This window comes from Neomonachus schauinslandi, chromosome 1 (assembly GCF_002201575.2).
Source record: "Neomonachus schauinslandi chromosome 1, ASM220157v2, whole genome shotgun sequence".
NCBI lineage: Eukaryota > Metazoa > Chordata > Mammalia > Carnivora > Phocidae > Neomonachus > Neomonachus schauinslandi.
Genome location: NC_058403.1, coordinates 15,385,999 through 15,402,647, shown reverse-complemented (window position 1 = coordinate 15,402,647; position 16,649 = coordinate 15,385,999). Strand labels below are relative to the sequence as shown.

General features: G+C 40.0%; 1 protein-coding gene across 1 annotated transcript; it reads right to left on the bottom strand.

The window, feature by feature from the left end:
• Positions 1 to 3,937: 3,937 nt before the first annotated feature.
• On the bottom strand, positions 3,938 to 14,604 carry RWDD2B (RWD domain containing 2B). The gene is made up of 6 exons (XM_021678036.2): positions 14,471 to 14,604; positions 11,216 to 11,392; positions 5,479 to 5,705; positions 5,322 to 5,389; positions 4,834 to 5,196; positions 3,938 to 4,230 (listed from the first exon to the last, which is right to left on the bottom strand). The coding sequence occupies exons 3-6, from the start codon at positions 5,683 to 5,685 to the stop codon at positions 3,996 to 3,998; spliced, it is 873 nt and encodes a 290-aa protein (XP_021533711.1). The 5' UTR covers positions 5,686 to 5,705; positions 11,216 to 11,392; positions 14,471 to 14,604; the 3' UTR covers positions 3,938 to 3,995.
• Positions 14,605 to 16,649: the final 2,045 nt, after the last annotated feature.

Genomic DNA, 16,649 nt, shown 5'->3' with positions numbered 1-16,649 from the left:
CTTAAAATGATACCGGTTGTTTGGTGAAAAATGGCTTGAGACAAAATCTGAATGCAAAAGAAAGTTGTAGAAGGTTTGTGAAAGGAAATCTTTGTAAAGGAATTTTATATGCCATCAGGGTGGACTAAAGCCGAAGTGAATGGATTTTATGTATGTATGTATTATGTATTTATTTATTTAAAAGATTTTATTTATTTGACACAGAGAAAGAGATAGTGAGAGGGAGCACAAGCAGTGGGAATGGCAGGAAGGCAGAGGGAAAGGGAGAAGCAGGCTCTCTACTGAGCAAGGAGACAGATGCAGGGCTCGATCCCAGGACCCCTGGGATCACGACCTGAGCCAAAGGCAGACGCTTAACCAACTGAGCCACCCAGGTGCCCCCAAATGAGTGGATTTTAAAAGTACACTTGTATAAGATTGAAATTGTGCTTTCTTTCTCTCTCTTTTTTTAAAGATTTTATTTATTTATTTGACAGAGAGAGGCAGTGAGAGAGGGAACACAAGCAGGGGGAGTGGGAGAGGGAGAAGCAGGCTTCCCGCGGAGCAGGGAGCCCGATGTGGGGCTCGATCCCAGGACCCTGAGATCATGACCTGAGCTGAAGGCAGATACCTAACCGACTGAGCCACCCAGGCGCCCCGTGCTTTCTTTCTCTTAAAAACACTAAATTTTCTTAGATTGTTGGTCTGCTCTTGATAAGAAAAATGTAAACAAAGGGTGTTTTTCTTTTGTCTGCCTGGAAAACCAGTGTCTACGTTTTGTCTTTATCAGGTCTTTAACGATCTGTAATCCTATAAAGGCAAGTGCTTTAAAACTTTCTAAGGTTTTAACAAACTTCCCCAAGATTTAAATCATAAATGACGTCTCTTTGACCAATTAGGCATGTTTATTTGGTATGTTACCTTCTGGTATAAGGTCATCACTCAGTATTCTGATTATTGAGGTGTTATGTGTCACAGAAATAACCAGATTTCCTTGTCAGGTACATTATAATGAGCTGTCATCAGATCTTTAACCATGTCTATTTTTGAGTCTTTTGTCATTTATAGTTTTGTTCTTATCCTCTTGTGAACGTGTTTAATCTTCAAGGAGATTCATAAAAAGGACTCTTAGGACAAATACAGGTACTTGATATCTTTAATAACAAAACTGAAGTGGGTAAGAATTTCCAGAACTAACTAAAATGCTGCATTCATTCAACTGAATATCACATATCACTTAATATCACATATACCCGTAAGTAAAAATACTAGAAAATAAAACGTAAAACCAAAATTTAGTATTATCTTCTTGGGGGCGGATTTGTGGGTAGGTTTTAAATCCAGTTAGTTCTACATTTCCTATAATAATCATCTTTTCTAATAAAAAATGTATTACATGGGGGCGGGGGGGCTGGAGAAAGAAGAGATTCACAAAATCCAAAACGCCAAATGCCCCTGGAAGGAAAAAATTAGCCTCCACTTAGATAATTCCCTGGTTAAAATCTGGAGACACGGCGGTCCTGGACTGCACCACCAGAATTTCAGGGAGAATTCCACCAATTCTCCCGCTATAGCAGCATCTGGGAAATCCCAAAAGAATGCATATCGAAGCCTTTTCCCCAAAAGATAATGAGCGGTTAAAAAAAAAAGAAAAAGGCCATCTGGCAGCACAGCCGCACCCGTCCAGCGGAGAGATCCCTACTTGAAGGGCAAGTCCGCAGTCTAGGGTTAGAGCCCCACGTCAAAAGCCTCTGCCCACCTGCTCCCACATTCACAACGCCCCCAACCCGGGCTAGTAGTTCCAGGACAAGTCGGTGAAGGTGCGGCACCTGCGCTAAGCCTCGTTAGGGCCCTCCCAGCTGCGCCCGGTGCGAGCCCTCGCGTGCGCTCAAGCTGCGGGGGCTGGGGAAGGCCAAAGTGTCAGTCAAAACCCCGGAGCACTTGAAAGCCTCTGGGGAGCCGAGTGTCAGCAGGTAGCCAGTCACTCCCTTTCATGCTGAGCTGGAATCTGCTCTGCTCCTTGAAGGGTTCTGCCTTTGATATTGGCGGGGAGAGGGCGATGGCAAAAGATTTTAAGGCCCACATCCCTCCCCAGTCCTGATGGGAGCAGATTGCTAAATTGTGTTTAACCGGAAGGCTCACAGTGCCCCTTTGCGGAATTTTTATGGGCTCAGATGGTTCTAAATAGTTGTAATCGTGGCAGGGGGTAGGTGACTGGGAAGCACCAAGTGCATCAGTCCTTAAATGCCATAAACTCGTAGCTGCCTTGCAGTCTTTATGGAGGTCCACAAACGACATATTCTGTTGGGTTTCTCTAATATCTTATTATATAGCTTTCTAAAAAAAAAAAAAGCTAAGTTTTTATATTAGTGCTCAAAGTGATCATCAGTTTTGCACAGCAGATGTAATTTTGTTTTAAAATTCAGTTTATCAAATTAATGTGCAAATGACAACAATGGCTTTTGACTTTGTTAGTCCAAGTTCAACTAATTTGGATTTATGGGATTAATTTTACAATTTACAATATTTTTAAAAATTTTACTTAAGAATTGTTTGGGGCACCTGGGTGGCTCAGTCGGTTAAGCATCTGCCTTTGACTCAGGTCATGATCCTGGAGTCTTACATTGGGCTCCCTGTTCAGCAGGGAGTCGGCCTCTTCCTCTCCCTCTGCCCCTCCCCCCCTGCTGGTGCTCTCTCTCTCTCTCTCTCAAATAAATAAAATCTTAAAAAAAAGTTTGTACAGGAATTACTTTTACAAATAAAAGTGGACATATGGTCACTATTTCCTGCCCACACGTTTGTTTTCTAATAATCCTTTTAATTTTTAACCATAGTTTGATTTGGGACTCATAGTTTCTTTTCAGAATTTATTATTTCTTTGTAGATGATTCCAGTTCAAGATATATATCAAATTAATACACTGACAGATTGTCATTGTGGAATAAATGTATGTGCAATCATACTGGTCAATTTTACCTAATAGGGATGTTTATATATAAAATATGTAATCATTGGTAATAATCTAAGAAAGCTATGTTTCCTAACATTTAACTACAGTTTCTTTTCCTTTTTTAAAACATTTTATTTGAGAGTGAGCGAGAGAGAGCACAAGCTGGTTGGGGGGGGGTGGGCAGAGGGAGATGTGGGGCTTGATCCCAGGACCTTGGGATCATGACCTGAGCTGAAGGCAGATGCTTAATGGACTGAGCCACCCAGGTGCCCTTAACTACAGTTTCTTATAGTTTTTTTTTTTTTTTAGATTTATTTATTTGAGTGAGAGAGGAGGGACAGATGGAGAGGGAGCGAGGGAATCCCAAGCAGACTCGCTGCCAAGCTCAGAGCCCAACTGAGACCGGATCCCACCACTGTGAGACCATGACCTGAGCCACAATCAAGAGTTGGAAGCTTAACAGACTGAGCCACTCAGGCTCCCCTCTTATAGCTTTTTTTTTTTTTTTTTTAAGATTTTTTTTATTTGACAGACAGAGACATAGTGAGAGAGGGAACACAAGCAGGGGGAGTGGGAGAGGGAGAAGCAGTTTTCCCATGGAGCAGGGAGCCGATGTGGGGCTCGATCCCAGGACCCTGGGATCATGACCTGAGAGGAAGGCAGATGCTTAATGACTGAGCCACCCAGGCGCCCCTCCCCTCTTATAGCTTTTATTGTGTCTTTTACATTATACAGTGCAGGCAGGACCATCTAACTTGTTCTTCTCTCTTTTGATATCTTAAATCCATTTTTATTTTTAAAATTTATTTATTTTTAAAAGATTTTATTTATTCATTTGAGAGGGAGAGATTGAAAGAGAGCACATGAGTTGGGGGAGGGGCAGAGAGAGTGGAAGCCTGACAGCAGTGCCCCATCCCAGGACCTGGAGATCATGACCGGAGCCAAAGTCAGACGCTTAACCGACTAAGCGCCCAGGTGCCCCAAATTACTTCATCTTTCAAGAAAGACTGGGGGAAAAATCAAAAGGCCAACAGTGACAAAATACTTTGAAGACTCCTTTGCCCAGTCACTGTCCTTCCACACCAAAGAACATCTGGAAAACATCCGCACATCCTTTGGCGTTTAAAAACTGATACAGCTGACCAAAGTCCATGTGGTTTCCTCTGGCTCCACTAACATTGAACACTTTTTCTTCAAAACCTGAAAATTTTCTTTGTCTTTCTATTTTGTCATTTGTACCATCAAAAGGAATGTCTTCTCGATGGCGAATTAAAATTCTCTTCCAGTTTAATTTTCTGAGTCTGAAAAGAAATTTTCAAAGTAGACATATTGAAAATGTGTTTTGTTTCTAGAGCATTGAAAATAGAAGTTATAAAACAGACTTTTCAACGCCTTTTCCCAGAAGTAAAGAAATTTACTTTTATCTCACAGGGATTTATTTTAATTCAATATGATGGTGGTCATGATCCTATCCCCAAACTCATTTATTGCTACTGCCTCATATCAACATTTTAGAAATGTGGACATTGCTGTGTCTCAGACTCCCAAAGGGACTTCTTAGAAACTCATTCAGGATGTCAGTACAGAAATGAGAAGATTAGAAACCTGTTTGTTTCACAGGATATGCACAGCTTATCACATCACTAAGAATCTGATCCATGGAAATGGAGGGGATCATAACATCTTGGACAGGGGCTCAATTAAACAGCTATACACAGAACATCTATGTGCACCATGTCAGGGAAGGGGGTGATGCTGATCATATGTGAGTTCTGTTTTATCCATTGACTTGAGACTGAATCCCTATAAGGTACAACCCCAGGGACATACTAATTTCCACATCTCTAGTATCTTCTTTACTACTAAAATTATTGACACAGCATACAACATTTGTGAAAGCAAACCTTGACCAGAATTCTTCACAGGCACTTTGTGGGCCTTCCACACAAACAACACCAGGTTTCCCCGGCATGCTAAATCCAGATAGGGAAAGCTCCTTTGCCCACTCTAGAATATTCTTTCTTTTACACTTGTTGTAGATGTGATGGCTATAGATCCACAGTCTTGTGAGAATGAGATCAACTGGCTGGAATGTACTTCCTGGAGCAGGGGAAGGTGTGGTGTCTCTGCTGATATAGCCAGAAGCATGTTCTCTAACCCACTCTGTGGCATTCAATATACAGACATCTCCGAGACAATTCTTTTGCAGGTATCCGGTCAGATCTGTGTTTAGCTGAGTCTGCTGGGATCTACTTAGTGATACTGATCTGATGAAAAAGATATGGAGTATAAAAATTAAATCAATTTTTTTGGAACAGAAAACAAACTTAAGCATTGCTTTTATTCTCAGGTTAATTTTAACCTTTGATGTTGGCCAATTTCTGTAACATACCTGACAGTAATTTCAGGCAGAACTTCAGGGTATTTAAAGGGAAGAATACAAGCCAGAGAAAACATCACCTGATTAAAAAAAAAGAAGAAGAAAATGCCCTAAGTGGTGTTTTAATTCTTGACAGGCTTTCAGTTCTTCAAAAAGCAAACTGAATTACCATTGCTTCCTCAGATACATCCAGGTTCACATTGATAGTAAAGTAAACTTTAGAAGATCGTCCCTCCAACGTCCTCTTTTCAATACAATCTTTCAGTTCTGCTAAAGCCAGCTGGTCATTCACAATGAACTCGTTCTCACCAGGGAACATACTGGCTAGCAGGTCTAACTCAGAGAGCTGGGCCTCTGCCTGTTCAATCTCAATCATTTTTGGATATCCGTAAATTTCTAAGGAGGTAAGGATAAGATAAGATAGATATTTTACAAATGCAATCTTGGGAGAACTCAATAGATCAATATAGATCCTTATGAAAGTGTGTTTGATTTCTTCATAAAATGTGAAATTTAAACAGATGTAATATACTAAGGATCCAAACTATGGGCCGATCCAGTGAAAGCCATAAAACTTTAATAATAACCAGGCATCAAATTCCTCTGTGTCTGGATAGTTGACCTGGAATCTTGAGCTGCCACAGTGAACAATTTCACTTAAGTAAACTAATTGTGTAGTCAAAAGCCTTATCAATGATATAGCCAGGAGAGAGGCTATATGACTGGTTACTTTGGAAACCTAGAATGAACAGAATAAGTAAGAGTTAGTTTTGTGGATGGTTAATATTTTTCTCTTAATATTAGTGTTTATTAGTTTTTAAAAAGCAGAAGAATGTGAAGAAGAGAAAATATGCTAACAATCCCACAGCTCAAGTACCCTCTGTTAACATTAAAAAAAAAGTACTAGGTTATAAAATTCAAGTGGTAGAAGGTTAAAAAATGAAGATATGGCTTCAGCTGGTGATCTCTTCCCCTACCTGCCTAAGTCTCACATCCAAGGCGAAGAGTTTTGGTGTTACAGAAACAGAAAATATTTTAGGAATTATATAGACATACATAAATGGAAAATATATGGTGGTATAATGTTTAAGTATATGTAAAGAGATACATAATCAAAATGTATCCATAGGGATCATATAAACATATCTTTTTCCCCCACTTCTTCCCCTCCAAATATATGTCAAAGATATATTCACTGTCAGTACATAGTGATTTATCTCATTCTTTCTGTGGTTGACTGTCATACTGAATCATGTTGATATGTCATAATTTATTGCATTCTTTGCCTATTGATGGGCACTTGGGTTGTTTCCACACTTTTGCTATTATGAACATTTCTTTAATAGAAGTTCTTTTTATATATACAGTTTGGCAAACTGTTAATACTGTATTCTCAAGGATAAGTTTGTAGAGGTGGCTTGTTGGGTCAATAAGTATAACATTTTAGATTTTGGTAGATATTGCCAGGTTGCCTTCCAAAAGTTGCCATATTGAAATGTAAGTTTTTACATAGTCCCCTCACCTTTTATTTTTATTAATTTTTAAAAAGATTTTATTTATATATTTATTTATTTGAGAGAGAGGGAGGGCACATGAATTGGGTGGGGGCGGGGAGAGGGAGAGGGAGAAGCAGACTCCCCACTGAGCAGGGAGCCCAACTCGGAGCTTGATCCCAGGACCCTGAGACCATGACCTGAGCTGAAGGCAGATACCCAATGGACTGAGCCACCCAGGTTCCCCAGCCCCTGCAAACTCTTTAAAAAAATTCTTAATACATAGTCTTTTTATGGTGTTTTTTGTCTGTGTGTACCATTCATGAGTTTTTAAGTAGGCATATTCATCAACTTCTGCTTTCATAGCTTCTGGACTTTGAATCTTTGTTAGAAAATCTTCACCATTCCAGGGTTATGAAGTTCACCAAGATGACAATCAAATAGGATTTTGTTTTTTTAGATAAATTAATTTCATTTGCAAGAAAAAGTGTAGGGACTTCTGATAAAACATGGAGGCTGAGCACGTGTATAAATATTTCCCTTTCTCTGTGACCCCATTAAAATGAGAATAAAAGGATAAATTCTCAAAGACAAAGGGAAAGGAAATAACAAAAGCTATCAACAAAAGTTTGGAAGGTGAAAAGGGGAAATGAATTATAACTAACTTATATTTCAGCTTCCTTCCCTCTATTAACTGCTTGGTCAGGTGGCTGGGGAGCTGCAGAACTTCAGGAAGGCTCAGGAACCAGCACCAGGTTCCCTAGAAAGCAGCAGTGTAATGTGCAGTAGAAAACACGAATTTGTTGAAAGTCTAGAGTCTAGACTTAACCAGACTCCAGTTTAGGATTTCTCAATCTTGGCACTATTGATATTTCAGAACAGATAATTCTGTGTGTGTGTATGTAGGGGGGCAATCTCTGTCTTTTAATTACTGTATTTAGACAACTTACATTTAACACGATTATTGATATGTTTGGACTTAAGTACCTATTTCATTTTCTGTTTTTTTCTATGTTTTCCATTTCTTTGTTTTCCTTTCCCTGCCTTTTGCAGGTAGAAAATATTTTGGAATTCCATTTTGGTTAATCTGTAACGTTTCTGCATGTATTTCTTTTTATAGCTCTTTTAGTGGTTACTCTACACACACGTATATAAAACATCACAGTCCACCAGTGTCTTATTTAAACAGCTTGAATGACATATAGAAACTTTATGTACCTTTACCTTCCTGCATTTGTAAAATAGTGATCTTAAAATTTTCTTCTATATATATTTAGAACAAGAGTTATAATTTTTGCTTCAGCCATCAAATATAATTAAGAAGACAGAAGAGAAGTCCATTTTATTTGCCCATACTTTTGCTTTTTCTGTATTTCTTCCATAATAATTTCTTTATTATTTTCGTAATTATTATTTCTTTTTTTTTTTTTAAAGATTTTATTTATTTATTCATGACAGACAGAGAGAGAGAGAGAGAGAGGCAGAGGGAGAAGCAGGCTCCCAAGGAGCAGGGAGCCTGATGTGGGACTCGATCCCAGGACCCTGAGATCATGACCCGAGCCGAAGGCAGACGCTTAACCATCTGAGCCACCCAGGCGCCCCCCTAATTATTATTTCTTAATTAAATTTTCCATTTAGAGAACTTCCTTAAGCTATTTTTTTTAGGGTAGGTCTGCTGGTGACAAATTATCTTAATCTTCCTTCATGTTAGAATTTCTTGGGGCACCTGGGTGGCTCAGTCAGTTAAGCGTCTGCCTTTGGATAAGGTCATAATCCCAAGGTCCTAGATTGAGTACTGCATTGGGCTTCTGCTCAGTGGGGAGTCCGCTTTTCCCTCTGCCCCTCCCTGCTTGTGCTTGCTCTCTCAAAAATAAATAAATAAAATAATTTAAAAAAAGTTTTAGAAAGTCTTGATTTCCCCTTCATTCCTGAGGATATTTTCACTGGATATGACATTCTAGGTTGTTAATTCTTTATTTTCAGCACTTGAAAAATATCATTCCTCTTCATTTTGGCCCCCATAGTTTCTGATGAGAAATAATCTCTTATTTGAACCTTATAGCAAAGGTTCATTACTTGCTTGCCTTCAAGATCTTTTCTTTCTCTGTAGTTTTCATAGGGTTGACTATGATGTGTCTCTATGTGAATTTCTTTGAGTTTTTTTGTGCTTGACATTCATTTAATTTCTTGAATCTGTTTATGCCTTTTGACAAATTTGGGAAAATTTCAACCATCATTTCTTCAAGAACTTTTTTCAGCTCTGCCCTCCGTCCTCTTTCTCCTTCTGGAATGACATGTTAGATCTTTTGTTACAGTCCCATATGTTCTTAAAACTCTGTTCATTTATTTTTGCTCTATTTCTCTCCACTGTTCAGACTGGATAATTTCTATTATATCTTCCAGTTAACTGCTCCTTTCCTCTGTCCCCTTTCTTCTGTTGTTGAGTCCATCTTCTGTGTTTTTAATTTTGGTTATTGCATTTTTCAGTTCTATCATTTCCATTTGATTCTTCTTTACATCTTCTATTTCTTTACTGGGACCCTTTTTTTAATTTGCTTGAAGTGTGTTTATAATTGCTCACTGAAAATTTTTTAAGATAGGTTTTTTTTTTTAAGTTTTATTTATTTAAGTAATCTCTACACCCAATGTGGGGCTTGAACCCATGACCCTGAGATCAAGCACCTGGCTGGCTCAGTAGGAAGCATGCAACTCCTGATCTCAGGGTCATGAGTTCAAGGCCCACATTGGGTGTAGTGATTACTTAAAAATAAAATTAAAAAAATAAAATCTTTGTCAGATAACTCTACCATCTCTGTCATCCTGGCATCAGCATCTATTTTATCATCTTTTTCATGTAGTTTGAGATTTTCCTTGTTTTTGGTATGATGAGTGACTTTTTTATTGAAATCTGGACATTTTAAGTATTCTGAGACTCTGAATATTACTCAAATCTCCCATTTTAGCATACTTTTTCTGACATCCTGCTTCAGAAGGGAGAAAAAAAGGGGGGCTTATGCCCAGGAAGGGTGGGAAAGCCTCCTTATTGTTACCCATGTGGCCTCCACTAACACCATGTTGATGGGCCACTTTGCTAATGCTAGGTGTTGGTGAAAGTTGGACTCCCCACTAGACTTCTTGGACATCATACCAGCAGGGTGAAGGAGGGATGCCTTGTTATTGCTGCATCAGAGTGGAAGTAGAGGCTCCCCATGTGATCTGACATGGATCTGACATGGGTCTGACACTAAACTCTGGTAAGGTCATTATCACCAGGCAGAGAGGAAAGTCCTAGATCCCTAATCAGATTTTTTGATACATCCTGACAAGGTGTGGGCATTGAAGTGCTTAGTACAGCTCAGTAAAGTTGGAATCTAGGCTCCCTTTGCTGGTGTGGTAGGGGAGAGGCCACAGTGTTTTCTTTAGTATTTGCCTGGTGTAGAGCATTTATTATCTAAGTGTTTTCCATCTTGCTCAGCTGCACATTTCTTGGTACTTTAGCTAGAGAGCAGGATTTTTTGAGGCTTTACAACTCGTTTGGTCTGTACCTTTGGTATTTCTGGGTTGCTGCTTCTTTAATCAAGTCTCAGATATTTGAGGCAAAAAAGAATAACCAAGGAAGTCACCACTGTGTCCTTTCTTGGGTCCCAAGGTCCCTAGTTGGTCTGCATTCCCTTTCACTTTTCAGAGTCTTTTGTGTTTGTTTTATAAATAGTGTCCAGGATCCTTAGTTGTACTTAGCTGGACAAATTAGGAAAAACACATCTACTCTGTTGTTCCAAAAGTGGAAGTTCCCCCTACACAATATTTTTAACTTACTGAATTAGTATGCATGTGCAAACACACACATACACATACACACACACACACATACAAGATGGTTAACATCTGGTAATTGTTATAGAAGAAAAAGTTGGTATAAGGAAAGCTGACCTAATTCTATGAAGCTGATCTAAGGAAAAAATCAGACAGTATATAAAAAAGGTGTTTATAAGGATGTTCAGTGCTTATTATCTGTAATAAAAAAATCAGACATGACCTAAATGTTCAACAATAGATTAGTTAAATAAATATATATCTAAACAGAATATTATGAGATCAAAATATATATATTAACACTGATATTCATAATACAACAGTTACCTAAAAAAGTAGATTGTAGAAGAATATAAATAGGTATGATCATATTATTCATTGTTATATCATTATACATACATGAAAAAAGTCAGAGAATTCACCAAATTAGTTTGTTAAATGTGGGTAGAAGGAAGAAGGGAAGGACTAATTTGTATGCTTCTATATTGTTTGAAGTTTTAGGATTAGTATACAGTGCTTCTGAATTCAGAAAAAAGGAGTTACACATCTGAAAAGAAAAACAGAACTCAGTCCCATTGCTCCAAAGGAAATATGGCTTACCTTCTCAAAGAGAATTTACTCTGTGAAATCAAACACCATTATCTTGGTTAATGGCGTCTTCATGGAATTCCTTCTCATCTTTGGGTAAATGTTTATTGAGTAAATACTATATTTAGAGCTTCATCCTTCATTCCTTTCCAGAGCTTTCTATTTAGTTTGAGGATCAGTACATATTATCTAGTAAGATACAGAACAATGCACATAAAAAAGGCTAAGTGTTAAATGACTAGTATAGGCATTATTGTGGGGTTTAAGAGGAGTACATGATCAATGAAATGGGCTATCAGGAAAGATTTAAGGAAGGAGACAGGATCTAGTCGAACCTTTTCTCCAATTTTTTTTTTTTTAAGTTTTATTTATTTAAGTAATCTCTACACCCAATGTGGGGCTCAAACTCACGATCCTGAGATCAAGAGTTGCATGCTTTTCCGACTGAGCCAGCCAGGTGACCCTGACTTGAGCCTTAAAGATAGGCTAAGACTTAGAAAAGTGGAGAAGGAAGCATAGTGGGGAGAGAAGAAAGGTCTGTAAGGCAGGAAAGCACAAGAAAAACAGTATAGCCCTGAGCCTGTCCCTTCCTCACAACCTTGACTACAAAGGCCTAATTCAGGGGCTCATTATTTGGACCATTTTCTGCTAGTTACTTCTTCTTTTCCCCTAAACACATTCTTGGTCCTTCTTTTCCCTGCTCTAGACTGAAAAACTGACCTCCACAGCCTATACCACCCCACTCGTCTTTCTTGTGGTTAGTTTCAGCTAATGCTCTGGCAGGAACGGGGAGGATGGGAGGAGAAAGAAGCCAGGGTGTTTCTTCACCACTGGCTTCCTGTTTTTGGTGGGATTCTGACAATGGCCATGACCCCCTAAGACCACAGCTTTTGTGGGCAGCCCTTCTTCCTCAGCTCCAGGAAATCGTCCTAGGCCTAGAGGCAGTAATGCCTGGCCACACCTCTGTAAACAGTCCCTTCATTAAGCAGTCTCTTCAGAATTTCAAAGTGGAGTGTGTATCTATGTTTTCTTTACTAACCAGTCACTTCATATAATTTTATACCCTATTTTCATTTGACATCCTAACTTAGGCATTTACTGTTATTAAACAAAATATTCATGTAAGTATTCAAAATCCCTGAACTCATTGGAATTCCATGAATATCTTTTCTAGTCTTTTTTTAAAGTTGAGGTTATTAGATATTATTAGATGGTTATTAGAGGAAGTGAATTTATTTTGTATTTTTTTTTTAAAGATTTATTTATTTATTTGAGAGTGCGAGAATGAGAGAGAGTACATGAGAAGGGGGAGGGTCAGAGGGAGAAGCAGGCTCCTCGCCGAGCAGGGAGCCCGATGCGGGACTCGATCCCGGGACTCCAGGATCATGACCTGAGCTGAAGGCAGTCGCTCAACCAACTGAGCCACCCAGGCGCCCTTATTTTGTATTTTTATCATAGTGGTTTAAATATGTGCTCTGCTACTTAGACTGCCAACATGCACTTAAAAACTGTGTGACCTTAGGCAGGTGGCTTACTTTCTCTGTGCCTCAGTCTCCCCATCTCCAAAATGGGAATGATAGGGTTGCTGTGAGGATTAAATGATGTGTGGAAGGTGCTTCAAACAGTGCCTGGCAACAGAGTAAGTACTATAAAAGTGGTTGCTGTTATTTGTCATTCATCCACAAATGTGTCTTGAGCACCTATTGTGTGTCAAGCATTGTCCTTGGCACTAAGACTATAACCACGAAAAAAATCACCAAAAAATTTTAAAAAATCACAACAAAAAATGCGTTTTCTAGGCAAGAAGAACAGCAAATTCAAAGGTCTTGTGGAAGGGAAGTGCTAGACCAGGTATTGGAGCTGACTAAGCCTGGAGCAAGATTTTAGGAGACAAGATTAGAGAGGAAATGTGGGGCAGTTTACGTTAGGACTCAGAGGGCATGGCCAGGACTTCGGATTTTATTCTGTCTGATATGGAAGGCCACTGCAGGGGTTTGACTTACTTATGGAGAGGCCCAATTCTGATGCTGTGAAATGTGCAGGGGAATGAGGATGAAAGGTGAAAGACCAGGGAGGTACTACAATGACTTGGGGAGAGATGACAGTGGCTTGGATTAGGATGTGTAGTCCAGGTGGTGAGCAACTTTCGAGTTCTGGACATATAGAAAGAGTAGAACCAACAGGATTTAATGACAAATTATATGTGATATGTAAGAATGAATCCAAGGCATTAAGAGACAGGAAGGATGGATTTGGCATTTAGGTAGGGAAGATGGTGGACACTCGAAGCCTGGTTTTAGAAATACACTGTAATGAGGGCGCCTGGGTGGCTCAGTTGGTTGGGCGACTGCCTTCGGCTCAGGTCATGATCCTGGAGTCCCGGGATCGAGTCCCGCATCGGGCTCCCTGCTCGGCGAGGAGCCTGCTTCTCTCTCTGACCCTCCCCCCTCTCATGTACTCTCTCTCATTCTCGCTCTCTCAAATAAATAAATAAAATCTTTAAAAAAAAAAAAAAAGAAATACACTGTAATGAACTGCCTATTAAGACACCTCTCAATAGAGATGTTCAGAAGACAGCTGGATGTACAATTATGCAGTTTATGAGGTATCCGGCTGGAGATGTAATTTTGGGAGTAACCAACATATATTTAAAGACATGTTTGTTTTGTCACTTACTGAGTGAGTGAAGTTGGGAGAAAGTCCTACTGAGTTCGGAGGTCTGGAAGATGAAATAGAGCCAGCAAAGAAGTTTGGGGCCAAGCAACCCGTGTGCGAACAACCATGGGAGTGATGTTACAGGTATATTATTTACTTGTCCAATTATTTTCGTAGATAAGATTTCAATGCAAAAAGACCCAAACCCTTGAAAAGAATTTTCGGACTCAAGATTTCAGTGAATTCTGTACGAACGTAGAATGAAAACGGAGTTTCCTAAGTGGAACCATTCTTTTTTCCTCGCAGATTTTTATTTTAGAGGAGAGCGGGTCCAGGCGGCACAAGCCCTGACACCCGGCAAGTTGCAGAAGGCCACTACCGAAACCTTGTGCGCAGGCGCCGTCGCCCCTAACAGCTGCCTGGGCCTGGGGATGGTGGTGAATGTGGGAAGGGAGGGTCCCGACTGCGGGCGGGGTCAGAACAGCCGGCTCTAACCAATGAGCACGCGGGAAGGCGGGGCCACGACGTCGCCAAGTTCCCGAAGTCGGAAACGGGCCTCTGCCACACGGGAAATTCCCGTTTCGCTTGGGCGGCGGTAGACTGAAGACTCACCTGGAGCCACGGACCCCTCGGTGCTGAAACTATAGATTTTCTGGCCGCATGGACAGCTCAAGTCTCATCCAGAGGGAGCCTCTGAGTTCCAGTGCTAGGCAATCCGAAGCCTACAAACCACTCCAGCGAGGCGGCCTAGGGGAAGTGAGACAACGCCCTCTCCGTTTGGCGCATGCGCGCGCGCGGGGCCAAAGGCCCCGGAAGCCCATTGGTCCTGGCTGTTTGGTCCTGGCAGATGCTCAGCGGCTGGAATTCTTGGCAATGCTATGGGCTTCTCAGTCGCAAAGTACAAATTCCACCCTATCGGCATTTCCCAGCTGCTGCCAGGGTCACGGAGAAGTATTAGACGGCACTGTTTCCTGGGCCAAGGAATGGTCCATTAAAGTAACGCTCCTCAGATTCAAACATGCGTAGGAATTGTTCGGTTATGTGTAGCTTGGGATTCAATAGGTCAGAGTGGGGTTCCCTTTTCTGGGTTTCTGTTATCTTCCCACACAAGAGGGATGCTTCTGGCCCCTAAATAGCAAGGCATTAGGGAGAGGTGAGCCTGGATGGTGGTCGTGGCGACTTTAGGAAATACTGTGTTACTGCATAGAAATTTGTCACTGATAATAAAAGGACAATTTGAAGGCGACTCCACCATGAGAGTAATTTAGATTTTTTCTTCACAATCTAAATATAGGTAATGCCTTTTTTCTTTATGTTACATATTCATTTTAGAAATCTCAGGATTTTTTTGTGAACATATTCATTGGTATAATGTATCAATAACTTGAAACTTTTTTTTAATGAAAATAAGATTAGTACATACGTTTTCATAGCTGCATCTTTGACTTGGTGCTTTGTGGGCATTTTTCAATGTTTTTAATCTATTTTTCTCCAACTTTTTAAAAAAGATTTTATTTATTTATTTGAGAGAGAAAGAGAGCACAAGCTGGGGGAGCGGCAGGCAGAGGGAGAAGCAGGCTCCCTGCTGAGCAGGGAGCCGGATGTGGGGCTGGAGCCCAGGACCCTGGGATCATGACCCTAGCCAAAGGCAGACACTTAACCAACTGAGCCACCCAGGTGCCCCTTTTTTTCCAATTTTTATGAGAGATTTCAAGCATGCAGTAAAGTTGAGAAAATTTTACAGTGAAGTAGTGGAGTGACCCTCAGGGAAGAAGAAAAGAAGGGGGTGATTTGGCTCCTCAGGGGACATTTGGTAATATCTGAAGACATTTTGAGTTGTCACAACTGGAAGGGTACTTCTGGCATCTAATGGATAGGGTCTAGGGATGCTGCTCAACTTTCTACAGTGCTGAAGACATCCATCTACAACAAAGAATTTGCTGGTTTAAACTGTCCATAGTGCTGAGGTTAAGAAACTGGTGCTATCATGATTCTAGACACTATCGTAACATTTTATTCTACCAACTTTGTCATATATCTAATCCATTCATCAATCCATCTGTTTTAATGCATTTCAAAGCAATTGCAGACCTTAGCATACTTCTCCCTAAGTACTTCAGCATGTATAGCATTAAGATTAAATGTTTGATTTTTTATTTTGAGGTAAAAATGAAATGCACATCTTAAATGTACATTTGCTGAGTTTTGACAAATGTATACACCTGTGTAGCTCAAATCCTATTAAGATATAGAACATCACTAGCATCTTAGAAAGTTCCTTCATGCTCCTTCCCAGTTAGTCCCCACCTGAACCCCCCAAGAGGCAACCACTGTTCTGATTTTTTCCTGCCATAATTAGTTTTGCCTGTTCATATGCATAGAATTACATAGTAGGTACTTCTGTATGTCTTCTTTCACTATAATATTTTAAAGATTCATCCACGTTCTTGTGCCTTACCGTTTCTTTTTATTGCTTAGAATCCCATTTTATGACTAAACCACAGTTTTCCTATTCTTTTGTTCAAAATGTGGGTTGTTTCTAGTTTCTGGCTAAAATGAGTAAGGCTACTATGAACATTCTTGCAAGATTTTTCATTTCTAATGACTATCCTTCAGTAAGTATTGAGCATTTACTATGTTCCAGACACTTCTGGGTACTAGAGATAGCCACGACCAAGACAAAGATGTCCCACCTCTCAAAGAGCTTACATTTGCATGTTTCTGTGTATGTATGGGGGCTGGGGGGGGGGAGAAATATATAGGTAAATATGAAGGAAAAATATTAGATAGT